The sequence below is a fragment of the Meles meles genome, chromosome 17 (assembly GCF_922984935.1).
Source record: "Meles meles chromosome 17, mMelMel3.1 paternal haplotype, whole genome shotgun sequence".
NCBI classification, from domain to species: domain Eukaryota; kingdom Metazoa; phylum Chordata; class Mammalia; order Carnivora; family Mustelidae; genus Meles; species Meles meles.
In genome coordinates, this window is record NC_060082.1 from 54494535 (window position 1) to 54511346 (window position 16812).

Below are 16812 nucleotides of genomic sequence, written 5' to 3' on the forward strand. Positions count from 1 at the left end.
TAGTCAATTCCTCAACTGCCCACTGTCACTCAAATCCACTGTCTTAGGACCCTTAGAAGAGTGTGCTATAAATCCAGGGTAAAGCGAAAATTAGGAAAATCTACTGTAACACTCATAACTGGAATCCTTTGTTCTTTTACCAAGAATGGCATTTTTTTTTCCTGAGGACGACAGTCACAAAACAAAAATATTATCTCTAACATGACACCCATCAAGGAACTCATCCAACTGGTAGCAGTCACGCTCATGGCAGTTCAAGTGGGTCAGAAAAGAGATGAGACTCACTTCATTCATTAAACGTGGAATTTCTGAAGTGGAAGAATTATGGATGCTTTTTAATCTTTTTCTTTTTAGTGTTTTTCTTTTTTCTTTTAAGATTTTACTTATTTATTTGCGGGAGAGGGAGAGAGAGCAGGAGTGCCCATGTGGCGGGGGAAGGCAGGCGGGGACAAGCAGACTCCCCGCTGAGCAGGGAGCCCGAGGTGGGTCCCAGGACCCTGGGATCATGACCTGAGCAGAAGGCAGATGCTTAACCCACTGAGCCCCTTTAGAGTGTTTTCTTAAGTTACACACACTCATTGTAGAAAATTCAGAAAATTACCCGACTAAAAAACAGCAAAAACATTCTAGAACTCAGGAGATAATCAACCTGTGACCTTCCACCAAATCTTTTTTTTAACATATGTATGTGTATTCTCATATTATACACATTTTTAACCCACTGAGCCACCCAGGCGCCCCTATATTATACACATTTTTAATCCTGCTTTTACACTACAGCTCTATCCACGCTTTGGACATCTTTACACATCCGCTGAAACAAAATATACAGGCTATATAACCTTCGGTCACAAGGCTATGCCAAGTACTACTGGCCAAAAAACATTTGCTGTTTTCCTTCTTTCCTCCCAGTTTTAAAAAGAACCGCACCATAGACAATCTGCGTGTGAATTACTGTCCACAATCTCTGATGACTCTTTGGGACAGATTCCTGAAAATGGAATGACTGGGTCAAAAGGTACACAGGCGACGCTGATTCTGTTCTAAGATCAAGACGGGTAAGCATCCACCCAAGGTCTTTTGTGGAGCTAGAGACGGAAGTTTCTGGCAGGGGAACAGAGCTGTGTGCACCCACGCAACAGCCTTGCCGTACTGCTCTCTCCGGGAAGGTCACCTTCAACTACACGTTCACCTTGTAGGGGAGACGCAGGAGATGCAGGAGACGCAGGGAGAGCAACCTGATACAGGAGGTCGTGCCGGAAGTGCCACCCTCGCCATAAGAGGAACGTCTATGGGGTCAGGCTGCGCGCAGCCGCAAAGCGATCGCCACACTTCCTCCATCTGTTCCAACCATGCCTACATCTCTGCCTTTCCACACAGCTGGTTTCCAGTCCTCAGCCACTTCTAATCAGAGGTCTCTCTGATTTTTTAATTAGATCTGATTTTCATAAACCTAGACTTCTCTCAAGACGTCTTAAAAGCCGTCAGCAGAGACTTGCTGTACCTAGACCCACTTGGACTCCTGTCTTGGTGACTGTCCTTCCCTAGGGCCATCGGAGAAGGCCTCCCTCTTGGGGGCATCTGGATTGGCCTGTGCCTTCGTGACACAGTGTTTGTAGGAGTAAAAGACACTAGGGTCACAACAGAAGGTTTAAGAGAAGAAAAGCAAAATTTAATGTGGGAACCTCAAATGGTCTTTCCTTTCAAGGAGCTTCTAGTATGTCACAATACTGGGGTGCTGGCACCCCTCTGGTTTCATAAACTCTTTCGGTGGCAAAAGGGAGAGGTCAGATAAATTTCCTACGTACCACTCATCAAGGAGGGCCAGCTCAAGGTCTGCTCAAGGTCACCCAGCAGGGCAATGGAAAACAGGGTCCAACAGGTCAACAGCCTTGTCATCATAGAAGCCATCAGTCTATTTCCGACCATCTTTACCAAGTGTGTGCTGGGGACAGGGACTTGGACAGGGAAAGGCTAGAGACGGTCACTGGAGGCTGGTGTTCCTACCTGTGCGAAGAGGACCACCAGGCTGTCACTGTCAGGGAACTCAAGGTGCTTGGAGTAAAAGTGATGAAGTGCGGCAATGTCACCCTGAATCAAGTCCCTCTTCTCGTTGTCTAATTTCTCCAGATCTGGGGATGAGCCAACCGTTATTCACCGGGTAGAAAACTCTGACTTCCTAGCTACATCCTCGTCCTACTGTAAACGGCATGGAGAAAAAAACAAAAACAAAACAAAAAAACCAAGAAAACCCCATGGAGCCCCCAGAAAATATTCTTCCCCATTACTTGGTGTAACTGATAAATTCTAGGCAAAGAAAAGTGTGCCATTTCTTTTCTTCTCTTCCTCTGACAACTGGAAGTCACTCAGAACAGGAAATCTTAACTGACCGTGAAGAATGAGGTCAGGGATGAGTGGCCAGCGCTGATAAGCAGGCGCGGTCCAGCCCAGCCCCTCCCCTCACCACTAGCCCCGGAATCTGGGTCATGGTCAAGACACTAGACAGCCCTGACTTAATGCCTTTCATAAGGACATCAGCTGTTTACAGGACTGCAATTCAGCAAAGATACAAAAATATTCAGCATGCCAGGAGAGCCGGCAGGAGAAAGCTCGAGATGCAGCAACTCATCTGCGAGTTCCTACTTCCCCTTAATTATTTCCTAGTCATCATGTCAACTCAGGGGGAAAAAAAAAAAAAAGAGTTACAGTCATTTTTTTCAAAACAGGCACACGAGTCGAAATAAAAACTAGTCGTTAAAATCCCCAGCACCACAAGCTTCCCGTGCCTTTCTCCAGCCCTGCCTTGTCCACAGACACGTGTCCCCCCAACGACTCCTCAGTCGGTCACAGACGACTTACGTGATTCAAACTCCTTCACAGCTAACAACTTCTCGGAAGGTGTTCGCTCCGGGTGGATCTTCTGGTGATCGGGAAGAAGCCACACAGATGGAGATGTTAACCAGCAGGGCAAAAACTGGTGCTTTCACTGTTACATCGACATCAGGGAAGAGCAACGATTCTCAATGAAGGAAAGAAAACCCTCCCAGGAGTTCTGCCATCGGGCGCTAAAGTATCTGCCCGGTGCCCAAATCGGAAGGACTTTCTCGGAAAACTTTCTTAGGCGTCTGCCACATTCCTGACACCCGGTAGCACACTGTGCGCACAGGAGGCTCAAAGACGCCCGCCACGGGAAAGGAGAGTGGCGAGACATCAACTTTTTTAGGGCCCCGACTTAAAAGGACTCTGAGTCTACAGGGGAACCATCCTATTTATTATTTCTCCCTCTAAAAAGGAACAAAAATCAAACCCCCCATCCATTTTACACTTTCTTTAAGCATAGGCTAAAATGATCTCAAATTCTGTGTTTCAAAAAGAACACTTTTGGTGGTATCTGTGAGCCCAGATTCACTTTAAACGTGTTGCCGGCTTTGTTCTAGACACCCCAAGAGGAGCTAACAATAGTAAACCTGCTAGGCTTTGAGAACATGAATAAACTTGGTGTTGACAAGAGTTCAAAAGCAGAGCTCAAGAGCTGGCCTGAGGCCGTGTCTTTGTAATCTGGCTATTCAATTTGGGGATACAGGTGGTCTAGCAGGGCGCTCTCTCCTCCCTGGTTAACATGTTAAGCTTACCCTTGGTAGTTGGGTAGCCTGTCTCCCCTAACCCTTTGCAAGCTACTAGAATACAAATGGTCTGGTTTCTCTAATCATCAAGTCCTACTGAGATGAAAAGATGGTCAGGTAACTTTTTATTTAACAGACTATCAGTAGTAATAACTAATTACAATACAAGTTGAATGGAATCGGCATAAACTCATCAGAGCCTTCAGACCACCCTCCTGGTGCCAAAACATTGCCACTGTTCTTTTTTGGAGCAGAAATCTTCCATTCACAGGATACATTTCTGTAAGATTAGTTAAGTCCTCTTGCCTGGGAAAGCTTTTCATTCAGGGGAAATACACGGGCTTCTTTGGAATTCTTAAGCACAGTACAAGAAATGCCACCAAGAGTGTGAGGCGGGGCAGGGGAGGACCACCCCGTCCTCCCCAAAATGCTCACAGATCTTACTGTGACACCGTGCCCGGTCACACTGCCTCCTCCTACCCTGTCCCCCAACCAAGAACTTGGCACATGTTTCAGGATCATTGTCAGTTAAGGACTCAAAAATTAACACCCTCCTAGGAAAACAGTTTGGATGGTTTTGGTCTCACCCTACAGCCAGCCCGTGAATCCTCTGCTTATCCCAGTGCAGCGACGTGGCCTCCAGCAAGCACCTGATCCATGCCGCACATAATGGAACAATGACCTCAGAGTTTGGAAATGTTCCACCTCTGTTTATGTGGCCCAGGATCCTAACTTGGGCTGGGGACAGATATGTGCCAGTCACTACACTCTCCTTTGGCTTGGACCAAAAAACAGAAAGTTTTAAAGGGAGGTGGGATAAAAAGAAGGTATAAAGGGCGGGTATAAAGAAGTGGATGAAATTTCAGCTTCAAGACAAGTACGGGGGCCCTGCCCCCAACTCGGCAGCAGTAAGCACCTCCCTGACACGGGCAGGGCCTCGGCAGATCTATGCCTTCTAAGTGCCACGCAACCTATTACACTGTGTCACAAGGACACGTCCCGTGGTGCTTCTCCCCCATCTTTTAGTTTGGTCCTGTGAGATCTGGCACCTCATGAGCCCCGTGAGTAAGGACCGACTGAAAAAGGCAGAGGATTCCAGTCCTGGCATCATCTTTGGAGGACACTGTCCAGGACCATCATCAGTTCCCTTGGGGGCATTTCTCTCTTTACTTCTTCTGTTTTTTATGCCCTTCCTCTCTCACTGTGCCTCGATTTCGCATCTTTTCCTCTCCTTCCCCTTTTCTTCTCCTTTGCGTCTGTCATGCTGGCTGTTCCAGCCCGTTCCCTGCCTGCCCAGATGAGAGCAAGTAGGAGACGGAGACAGCGGGGAACAGGACGCTGCTGGGAGGAGGGACAGGGAGCACTCTAGGTGCCAGAAAGAAAGGGGAAAACCTCAAAGCTTCTCAGGCCAGTCAGGTTCCCTAGGATGCTCTAATTATTTTCTAGTTATTTTCACTCAGGTCTTCACACTGGAAAAGGCCATATTTTCCTGCCTCATTAAAAAAAAAAAAAAGTTCAGAATTTAACAGCTGTGGCTGTGTGCCCGACCTGGGGTAAGTGACATCCTCGTTGCACAGGGCAAACAACAAACAGTTTCTGCCTGCGGTGTTATTCCCACGCCCGGCCATGGGGACGTGAGGGGAAGTGAGAGTCCAAGAACGTTTAACCAGAGATGGTCACCACGGGCCACTCCTCTTTCTGACCTTTAAGGAAAAAAAAAAGAAAGAAAGAAAGAAAGAAAGTGCACTTGAACATCATCCCATTTCCTCACCTGTTTGGCCAGAATCCTTGCAGTTAGCCTTACAGTCTCTGAGGGATTCCAGTTTTCCCCAAAAACAACCATGGGAGAACATTCTAGCTTGTGCATGGGCCAATCTTCTTTCTGGGAAAGTTAGAAAAAAGAAAATGATTAAACACTCACACACAGGAATAAAGTTCAAGAAGAGAGGATGCAGTAAGTCCTTCTAGTGAAGGTCAAGTGAAATATGTTTCCTTTTGGAAAACACGATGAAGCTCACAAAAGCGAGAGACAAAAACATCCTTTAAGATAGAGTCGGTTGTATGGCCTTGACTCAGGCCTGGCCAAGGTCGTTGGGATGAGAAAATCTACTTTTTCATCAACATCTCATCTTCCTGCAGCCCCTCATTCGCCCGAACGGCGCATGCTGCCTTCCATTATCTGTGATCTGGGGTATTCGCCACTGATCTGGCCCCGCGCCCTCACCGTCCTGCTCTGCTCCTGTTCTCACATCACGGCAAAGCCCTGAGAGCTGCACTCAGCCACTCATCTCCTTTTGTAGGTGACAACAACGGAACACTAATGAAGGCTCTGGCAAGAGCCGTCGAAGAGCCTGGCAGAGGCAGCCACTGGCCACATTTAGGAATACAGACTCCCTGAAGAGTCCCTGACAAAGGAACACCGTAGTCCTTTCTGTCCTGTCTTGACGCTCTCACGGCCCAGGTTGGGACACAAAGGGTAGGTGCTCACCACGGCAGGGGAGAGACGCTGTGCATGGGGATGGGCGAGCCTGAGGGAGGAGGACACCGTGGGGCCGTGGTGGCCATGGAGGAGAGGAGTGAGGGCCGGGGAGCAGCTGGTGGTGCCATCGCTGGCGGCAGGGGTTGGGGGATGACAGAGAATGGACGGGACATCGTGGAGGGATGCGCTGACTGACAAGAAGCAGCGGTGCCGGGGAGTCGGAGTCAGGGGCCGCTGGGGAGGAGGTGGAAAGCAGAGCTGGGCACTGGGAGGGAGGGGTGGAGGGTGGACGGAGGATGACTTGTGAGGTAGGAAATCTCACGGCACTTGCGACGGGGGTCTGCAGACACACGGCCTCTCGACGGAAGCGGGCATGTCTTGTCTTCCCTCAGCCTTCCCCACCTCAGAAAACAGCGAGTCTGTTCTTTCAGATGCTCAGGCTGGAGCCCGGGGCCATCCTCGTCGCCTGTCCCATGCTCCCCAGTCCCCTCCGGCACACCCATTCTCCCTGCCTTCAGAGCAGATCTAGAACCTGATCAGCCCTCGCTGCCCCACGCTCCTGCCCGCTGCAGCCCCCACAAACTCCCCCGCCCCGGTACTGCCCATGCCTCCCACCCACATGCCCACTTCTGCGCCTGCCCCAGCGAACTAGGCTCGGGAGAGCAGTAGGGGTAGACGATCCTGCTACACAGAACCCAGATCATGCCAGTTCTCGGCTCGGAACCTTCCAATGGCTTCTCATCTCAGAGCAAAAGGCAGAGTCTTAAAGATGACCGAGAAGCCACTCATGATGGGGAACCCCCCCCCGGACTCCTCTGACCCCCTCGCCTCCTGCCACGCTCTCACCTCAGCCCCCGGCTGCTCCTGACACCGACCGTGCACACTCCGGCCCTAAGACCTCTTGCACTTGCTGTATTCCTGGCTGGTGCCCTCTGCCCCTAGATGGCCATGTTGCTCCCTGCCGACCTCTTCTCATCTCTGGCTCAGATGTCAGGGCCTCAGGATTCCTGCCACAAATACCCACCAGCGCGTGCCCACCCCCGCACGCTCCCTCGCTCTACGCATCTCAGATTCTTCTCACCACCTGATACACTACGTGTTTATGAGTTTGTGGTCAGTATCTGTCTCCCCGTTAAAATAAAGGAACTCAGTCTGGTGTGGGTTTTCCCCCACATTTATAACCCCAGAAGCTAGAAGAGGGCCTCGCATTTACGAGGTCCTTGATAAAGCTGCTGAAAGAACGAAGATGTCTCCTTGCCCCCTGCCCCCCGCCCCACCCCAAGAAGGAAGGACACGATGTCGCTTCATGATTTAATGCACTACGTGGTGCAGGCCACTGGCTCCCGTTCAGTGCCGAGATGTCCCGCACAGTTAAATAACGCTGTGCCGGACATAACCAAGTGCACGGAGAGCAAGAAATGACAAGATATGCATGAGGGAGAAAGGGATCTGTTTTTAGCCAAAGCCTGAAATGAGAGCACGGTGATGAGGCAAAGAGGCAAAGACCGAGAAGGCTTCAGGCCCTGGGGCATCTGAGGGGAATGGGGACGACCAGACAGGGGGATAATCAGCGGCCACGAGCCAGTGTCCACTGTGAAACCAGGAATTCTAAGAGAAGGCTTTGCAGGGCCTTGGAGATGCCCGTTTCCTGAACAGCAGGTCTCGTCCTCCGTGTTCAACAATAATGACTCTCGGGAAAAGGAAGTTTAACCCCAACCTTTCTTACCATGATTTATGTATTATTTAGTAATAGAATCAATTCATTAAGAGCATATAAAATCGAGGCTAATATAAGTAACACACAACGCTGACAATTATCGATGGGAATGTCCTCAAAGGGAAGGGAGCCTCCGGGAGGAGAGCAGAGTGCTGTCGAGGAAGTGGACCCTGGGTCTGGGGCTCAGGAAACCTGCCTTCTTAGCCCTGCGCTCCTCAGCTCTGTGACAGCAGGCGGACCTCTTAATCCCTCCGCAGCTGCACCCTTGGCTGTCAATAACGTAATCCCTGAGTTACTTAGCAGGTCCAGATTCCAAGGCTATGATTTGACACCTTCCAAGAGTGATAATCAGATCTGAAGCCTGAAGAGGACCGAGACATGTAGGACCTTCACGTGGGGACAATGAAGCATCGGTGCAAACACAGAGGGTCCTGAGGATCCAATCCGCTCATCCTGGAGAAGCACCTAGAACAGCGCCTGGCACGTGTCACAATAGCACACTCTCAAAACACGTGGGAACCTATTCACTCACTGGTTCGTTCGTTCGTTCATTCATGCATTCAACGAGCTGTGCAACTGACCCTAGAGGCAGGGAGGGGAGATGAAGTCCTGGACTTGAAGGAGTTTGTGACCATGACAGGAGACACGTATGTGACATGGATCCACACACAGCCCATGGAAGCAGACAGCACAATAAATTCAAAGTGTGGAATCGTGGAAGTTTCATCAAGGGAAATTTCCCTAAATAAATTTTCACCTTCTGCTGGAAGGTGGTGAGAGATGTGGACTAAGGGAGGAATGACAGAAGGTACCTCCACGGCACTGTTTTAATTCTTTAAAAAAAACAAAAACAAAACCCAAAACAATAACAACAACAAAGAGCTGGGAGGGAGGCTCACATCTGGCAGGAACATCAGTTAGGTCCTGAGCACAATCTGACATAGGGATGGTTCCCACACCAGAGAGAACTTGACAGTGGCAACTTGCCCAGGTTCTGACTAGAAAAACTGTAAATAATCAGATTGGACAAAACTGGAGGGAAAACTGGCTACCCTGAGGAACAGGAATGAGCAGTATCAACGAACAGTTTCCTTTTGTTTTGTTGTGTTTCAGTATCAGTGGTTTCTTTGTACACAGAGTGGTTTTGTAATCGCTTACGCTTTTTAAAACATTTTTGTGAGTCTTTCGAAAACTTTGAGTATCTTTCTTCAAAAGTCAAGCTATTTCTCCTGCCCTGATTGCAATCTTTTTATAATTTGATGTGAATTTGGATCTTATTTTTCCAGAAAAGCAATATACAAATAAACAAGCAGGAAGGACTGAGAAAGACAGACAGCAAAGAGCTAGTAGAGATTTTCTCTGGAAGGACAAAATCATGGATCCTCTTTCTGTTGTCTTTCCAGACTGTACCTTCCAGATTTTTCTAAAATGAGCAAAGATTATTTGTCCAATGAAATTAAATAATTAAATCAATGTAAAAGGAAAATACAGAAATTTCGGTACCCTTTTTAAACCTCAAGGTCATTTTCAGCCAATGTAATAACTGTTCTGCGTGACTCCTGTGTGTGCAAGGACAAAAATGCTTCAAGACACATAAAGAGCTGGAAAACTGTCTCAGGATGCACCAGCATTTTCAACCTTGGAAGAAACAACTGACCGTTATTTCGTCCAGTTTTCTGCTGAGTGAATGATAACGCTGTCTTCCTGGACAAGGAGACTGAGTTTTTATTGTGAAGTCCCCTTTCCTAACTTTCGCACCTGGCATTTCTCTCGGCTCTAATGGAGCTTCCGAAACAGATGTAGTCTACTTGGCCAAATGCATGTGACTTCCTGAAATGCGGAACAGTAAGAAAACGTCATGGGATTTCGGCTGCCACTGCCATTATCATCAAGGGGAGGAGTACAAAGGAGTCAGGTGCACACCGACCACCTCACATGAAGGTGACTGCAGCTGCTGGGCCCCCGTCACAAGGACATGGGCTTTGTTTTATGTTTTGCTGCAAAAGCCAGGGGATGGGCTCATTCATTCATCCACACGTTTTCCCACACGTGATGTGGAACATTTAGAGAAAAGGGTGGTCAAGTTCAAGATGCTTCCAAGGTTTGGGTTAAGGGACCAAAGTGAATTTAACCAGGACTGAACCTGTGACTCCGGCCCCATTCCCTCAATCACCCATAACAACAAGAGGGTCGGGTGAGTATTTCTTCTGTATCTTCTACGCTTCAGTTACTTTCTCTTCAGCAAGGAAATTCACAAATTTTCTCATGTCCTTAGTCACATGCTCCTCACATGTGCTTTTTTATGCCCATCAGGGCAAGCCCCTTCCTACTTTCAAAAACATTCTCGTAACCCCATCACCTCTGTTTATGCATCATGAACAGTTTCTTTTCTATTTGTTAATGTTAGGAAATAACACCCTAGAAAGTTCTACTTTACAATGCTTCCTCTATAAAATAACTGTAAAACCATTCTCTTGAACATGTCATGGTGCAATTTAATGAAGACGTCTAAGTGAGGGAATAATATACTTAGCTTTCCAGGCATATTTATAAAAATAAATATAGTTCATTAAAACACACAGGTTACAAAATAAGCCTAACTAAAAAGGAACTTCTATTTCTTTTATGTTTCCTCCCATTATCCTTTCATGCATCATCAATTAAAATCTCTCCTCTGGCAGGATCACACTGAGTCAAGTGAATGAAGAGAAAAGTAAATGGGACAAGATATCACCAAATTGTATAAAATAAAGTGAAATTCCAAAGCAGTGCGGTCAGGGAAGAGGGCTTGGGGAGAGGACGTAGTGGCCAGGGTCTCCTGAGACGCTGTACTCCCTGGGAAGATGACACCCTTGGGAAGTGTGCTGCCTTAGCACTCTTGGGGCAGATTTTTGGCAAAAATAACATGAGAAGGGGCTCTCCCCTTTCACATCCACCGAAGGCCACTTCTCTGTGACATGTTCCTATAGTGCCCCCTCTCCCAGAGGGCCCTCAGGACCCCCAAAAGCACTGTGTTGGAAAGTGGAGACAGCCTCCCACCAGCAGTCTGTACAGCCTAGTCTCCAGTCCTGCCCCTGTGACCGTGGGCAGGTCACCCAACCCCTTGTGGCCACTGTTTTCTTATCTACTGACATGCTGGACCTGGTAACCTTCACTCTGACACCCCCCTTCCCACCTCTGCCATTTGGTGCCCAGGTCTGCACTCCAGGTGGGCGGGGTCTACATGGTGGTGAGGAGCAGCCAAGGGCCCTGGTCTCTCCGGTGGAGAAATGCTCAGTTACCTGCCACTCCCCATCTCTGCCCTTGCTTTATACAGCACAGCTCCCCCTTTGATCCCACCCAAGCACCCCCGTAGGAGGAAACCTGAATACATTTTTATCTGGAGCTAATGCCCCAGTTTCCTCCCCTCATGATCATATGTATGAAGTTCCTGAACTGCCATTTCTTTCTAGGCACTTGCTTTTGTTAAACCCTTAGGACCATTCCAGGTCTTACAACCCACTGCCTTGTTCTGACTTAGCTCTTCAGCACAAAAGCATGACAAAACTTAATGGCCGTTAACCTCTTCCTTCAACAAGAGGGGACAGATAAAACAAGAATAAAACTTCCAGATGAAAACCAGTCTGTCACCTCTGGCAACAAGTAGCATCAGAAACCAGGTATCACTTGTCATTTAGGGGGGTACTTTGGCCACTAGATACTTCCCAGAAGCACAGCAAACTTGAACTGCAGAAGTACTCTGCAGGGCTGATGGGGAGACCCACCACTTAACCCGAACTCTGGGTGAAGAGCAGGGAAGATGCTCCATCACGAGGCTGGACAGAACAGGCTGTCTTGTCCTGAGACCTTGAACATGACTTAACATCACAGAGCAGGACCCAAGGCTCCAGGCTTCCCGGCTACCCAAGCAAGCTCATTATGATCTGACCACCTGTACAGTCTGTTCACAGGAGAATGTACACACCATCAAACTGCTTGCTGTCGAGTGAAATGAGGCACCCTGGCGCACAAAGGCCGGTGCATTTGGTTCACGTGACCCCCCCGAGGGAGAGCGCCCCTCGCTGTGTGCTCACAGATGAGCTCTCAAAGTCTGCAGCTTTGGGAAACTCAGTCCTGAAGGGAAGGGAAGCCCCATTGGCCACCTTGAAACCCCACTGGACTGCAATAGTTCATCAAAACAGTCCATCTAGGGAGGCATAATGGGAGAAGAGTTAGCAACATGCTCAGAAGACCCCGAGGTAACAGGCATCTCACGCAATCCGATTCTGTGTATTAATGCAGTGTTTACAGCTCATCAGAGAATGTAAGACTCATTGTTGTAATAAGCGTGACTCACAAAATGTACACTGTTAGTGTTCTCAGGGTTTTAGAATCCATCCATTCTCTTGGGGTAAAAGAAACAAAAAACAAACCCAAAACAAACCAAGTCTGTCAAATCTAAAGGATGCTATATACTTTATTCTTTGCACAGCTGAGCAGTGGTCCAGCCTATATTACCGTCACAGTATTTCCCGTATGTCCTCACACCTGTCCACGGCATCACGGTTTATAGAGAACTTTCATCGCGCTCCTATCACAGGTCCCTACCGTTTGTCAGGACGGGCAGTACTGCCGTCATTCATGTGTGAAGGCACTGAGCGCAGAGATGACCTGTGACTTGTCGAGTTCATAGAGATAGCAGGTTGCAGAGTTAGGATTCCCCTCCTTCTACTATTCTGTGCTACACAGTCCAAACTCTACGCAATTTTCCTATCTGGCTTCTCTAACGAACTAGAATGGGATGAGTTAATTTTTCTAGAAGAATCTAACTTAAATCTAGAAAGAGCTAACTTATCATTCCTGGAATCAGATCACGGAATTCCCAGGACTCCCTGATATCCCCGGCACAAAAGCAATCCAACCACAACTGGTAGGAACAAAGTATGATCTCTCCTCCTCGAAAGAAGTCACACTCCCTGAAAACTCAATGATAAACCCATATTCTCACTGTCACACAGGCTGACCACCTCTGGAAGCCTGCCGGGGGAGACACAGGGGAGTGGGCTGCACAGGGCCTGCAGAGCCAAGGCTGAGGTCTCCAGGCCAATGGCTCAGCCTGTGCTTCATTCCAGTAAGGGGTCATTGTGACTGGAGCTCTATGGTCAGACGGGACATCAGAGCTTAGCAACCTCTCCCACTTATAAGTAATAATGCTCTTTGGGGATTTTCAGGAGCCAACTGCATAGGGAGAAGAGAAAGAAAACAATGATATAGTGGGTAATCAGAAGTAGATCGGGCAGGGGGCAAGTGTGGGAGGTAAATGACACCAAATCTGGCAAAAACAATGACCCAAAAAAGAGGTAAAGACTACGGAGAAAATCCTCCCTGTCACTTAGAGCCACTATTTAATAGCATCAGCATTTTCAACCTCTGCCTTCGGCTCAGGTCGTGATCTCAGGGTCCTGGGATCGAGCCCCGCATCGGGCTCTCTGCTCAGCAGGGAGCCTGTTTCCTCCTTTCTCTCTCTGCCTGCCTCTCTGCCTACTTGTGATCTCTGTCAAATAAATAAATAAAATCTTAAAAAAAAAAAAAAAAGACTAAGGAGGGCATACAGATGTCAAAGACCATATTCTCCCTAAATTCAAATTGTTAGAGCGTGGAATGAATTTTCTGCAGAATACCTAGGAACATTCTGTGGAACTAGAATCTAGCAGACAAGAATGGAAAACAGCACTCTTTGTCCCTCAAAGAGCTACCAAGAGTTCCTCCAAATTCCTCCCTAAGCTTCCCATTGCCACGTTATTACAGGATTCCCTGGAGACTTACCCCTCGGACCAGATGGCCCACGGTCTCCATGCAACCCGCCTCCTGAGCCTGGCCCAGCCCGGCTGCTTCCAAGGCACCAGCTCCAAGCACAGATTCAGCACAGCCACCCTCTGGCCGAGCAAGGCTGTGCCAGGCGCTCACCGAAGTCTGGCTGGACTCAGACCGGCTTTGAACAGGCCAAGGGAGACGTGTGGCCTGCTTATGGGGATTTATAAAAATACAGACCTGTGACAGTAAAAATTAAAATATTTTAAAGGTACCATTTTAGCATTTTTTGTTTGTCATCTCCTCGGTGTTCCATCTGTTGCTGGCAGGTTTGGGGAGCAAACTGTCAACCTTGGTAATCCACCTGCCTGCACCCAACGTGCCCTCCTCAGGTCTTTCCCCTTCGCCTGCACCTGCCTGTGGCCCCAGAGCATCGCTGTCTATCACTGGCTGCCTTCAGTCCTGGGCCAGCGCTCACGGGTATCCAGCCGCATCCAAGGCCTGAAGTAAGCTTTCCCGCTCTGGCGGCAAAGGGTGCTGGGAATGGCGTGACAAGGAAAGGGAAGGACACTGGGGTCCCGCTCTTCAGAGGAAACAAGGCCCTCCCTACCAGTTGGCCCAGAACCTACCTGACACTCCACATTGCAGTAAAATGCCTGCTTGCATCTTCCACATTTGGACAATCCTTCTTTCCTTAAAAACAGAAAGGGCACTGTAGTGGCGAGAGGCACAGAAACGTGAAGCTGCACATTTTATCATGCAATCATAAAAGCCATCTGGTCGGGAAGCAGAGCCAGGATTCACCTTACCTTACTCTCCCACTGATAAAGTGGCATTTTCCCAAAGGAGAACTGTGACCAGATTCAGTCCTTGGGTGGGAGTAAGTTAGTCAAACAGTACAGGCACCAGCGCTTCCCGGCCCTGGCGGTGGGAAGGGCACCTTCCCAACTGACAGGCAGTGTGTCTACGACTCACGAGCCTGGCCTGGACACCAGAGCTTCTGCATTGCCCGCACTAGTACTTGGTAGTTTGGGGCAAGTCAAAGGCCCTTAGGTCTTGATTTTCTCACCTGCGACAGAGGGACAGAGATGAACAAAACCATCTTAGAGGTTTGACCTCATACAGACAGAGGCTTGGAGGCCACCTGTACTGGTGAAAATGCAGTGTGAGTGACAACCTCTATTAATTAGAAATGCAAGTAAGGCAGAAGATGGAACAGTGTCTGTCAGTAATTCCTACGCTGCCCAGGAGAGCCAAGTTTAAAAACAATGCAACCCAGGGCACCTGGGCGGCTCAGCCCATTGAGCATCTGACTCCTGGGTTTCTGCTCTGGTCATGACGTCAAGGTGGTGAGATTAAGCCTCGTATCAGGCTCCGCACTTAGCATGGAGTCTGCTCGTGATTTTCTCTCTCCCTCTCCCCACTCAAAATGTGTGTTTGTGTGTGTGTGTGTGTGTGTGTGTGTGCGTGCGTGTATGTGTGTGTAATGCAACCCAGCAAGCGGAGACATACTCATATAAAACATTACTGGATGTGACCGGTACCCACACCACCTCGTCGGTGTATGCCCTGAGTGATTCTTCTGCTTCTGTAATGAGGTCAACTGTCCCTTTCCTTGCCATATCACCTCCCTGCTTCCGCGAAAGGACAGAGACTCTGCTGTTTCCCAATTGTCAGGTGCTAGTGTGTTTGTCAGGTTTGATAAGTCAAAGCTTTTTCAAAAACCGTGAAGCCACAGAATTAAACCTCACCAGAAAGAACCCTTAAACACATTTTTTTTTTAGGTGGGGAAGGAACCTCTGGTTCAAAGCTCGCGTCTTGTGCCCCGGCCCGGAAACCGGCCTTCAAGTTGAGGCAATGCCGACGCGTGGCCACAAGGGGCGCTGTCGAGGCTGCCAGGCTGGGCACTGCAGTGCGCCCCGCCCTCAGACCCCCCTGCAGCGCGCCCGGGGGAGCTGATGTTCTAGAAAACACAGGGAATCACGCTGCAGAGTCCTCCTCTGCTCCTTGTCAGCGAGCGGCAGTCACCACACTACTCCCACGGAACCGAGACTGCTCCCCAAATGCTCCTGTTGGAGCGAAACAGACTGCCTTGCAGTTTTCATGACAGCACTTGGATTCCAAGAAGCAGACTGTGGAGAATGTGTGGGAGAAAAACACATCTTGTGGCTGAGGCATAAATAAATATCCGGAGTTTGCACATCTCAGTAGTTTAAAAAGGAACTCCCTGATTTGGCTGAGCATATTCTCTGGCGTAAAGTACCTACTCCCACCCCCGCCCAGACCCAAGGTGCTCCTGAAGGCATCCTGACTCTGACTTTGCACTTTACAGTAACAGAAAAACCAGAGATGGAGGAAGGTCCCTGCTCTGCTGCATTTTACAAGGAGGAAAAAAGGACCAAAGAGGCTACAAAGAAACTACTGAGAAGCGAGTGCCAAGGGATAGAGAGCTAGAAGGATGCCGCCAAGGGATAGAGAGCTAGAAGAATGCCAAGGGGATGGAAAGTTAAGAGGGGCCAAGCCAGGAAGGGAGATTTGAAGATTCCTTCCAAAAAGAGGTGCGTTTGGAAATGGATAATGGATGCCTACATGCCACCCCACAAAAATGTCCATCAGAAGCAGCTGTTTGTTAATGTCTGTTTTTGCAGGGGGAGAGGTCACAGAAGCTCTTTGAGAATTTGATGGAAGCTACTAATTCTCCCAACAGCCCATCTTCTCCCCAACCCCCCAAAGCAACAGAAATTTTTGGGAGATTTCAAGGGCTCTGAGCCACCTGAAGCCCAAAGACACTGAACGGCTCTGAAACTAGAGTTAAGATCCCCTGGTATAAAAGATGGGAAAACTATCTCAAAAACTTCCTTCTTATTAGCCCTAGATCATACCAAAAAGCAAGGATTCGGGGGCCCGTCCTGCAGAGGCAAGCAGTAAAGTGAGTACGAAACCAAGGCTTATTTTTAGCCTCACAGTAACATCCCAAGGGAGAGAAACGGCAAAACTGGGCTCTCGAGAGCTCGGGAAGAACTCGAGTGGGATTTCATCAAAACCATAAATTGCCCAAAGGCCAGGATTCATTCACTCTAGCCCGCTATCAAGTCCACAAGCCACAAACAGCAAGAGGCAGAAAGAAACAGCTAAGTTTTAAGGGTTGGCAATTTGTTGGGTAATTTCTAGAGTCTGTCCCAGAGGTTCTCAAACTGTGTTCT

The 16812-nt window shown here is 48.7% G+C and overlaps 1 protein-coding gene across 4 annotated transcripts in view; it reads right to left on the reverse strand.

Annotated features, from left to right (window-relative positions):
• Positions 1-16812, reverse strand: part of SMYD2 (SET and MYND domain containing 2) — a 49325-nt gene that overhangs the window by 14967 nt on the left and 17546 nt on the right. For 2 of the 4 annotated variants that reach the window (XM_045982789.1, XM_045982788.1), the window contains exons 2-5: positions 14239-14302; positions 5395-5505; positions 2860-2920; positions 2008-2132 (exon numbers count right to left, since the gene is read on the reverse strand). In XM_045982789.1, coding sequence (XP_045838745.1) covers positions 2008-2132; positions 2860-2920; positions 5395-5490 — 282 coding nt within the window. In that variant the 5' untranslated portion in view covers positions 5491-5505; positions 14239-14302. Of the gene's footprint in view, positions 1-2007; positions 2133-2859; positions 2921-5394; positions 5506-13624; positions 13850-14238; positions 14303-16812 lie in introns of all 4 variants that reach the window. The other 2 variants (XM_045982787.1, XM_045982790.1) reach the window with 2 other exon arrangements.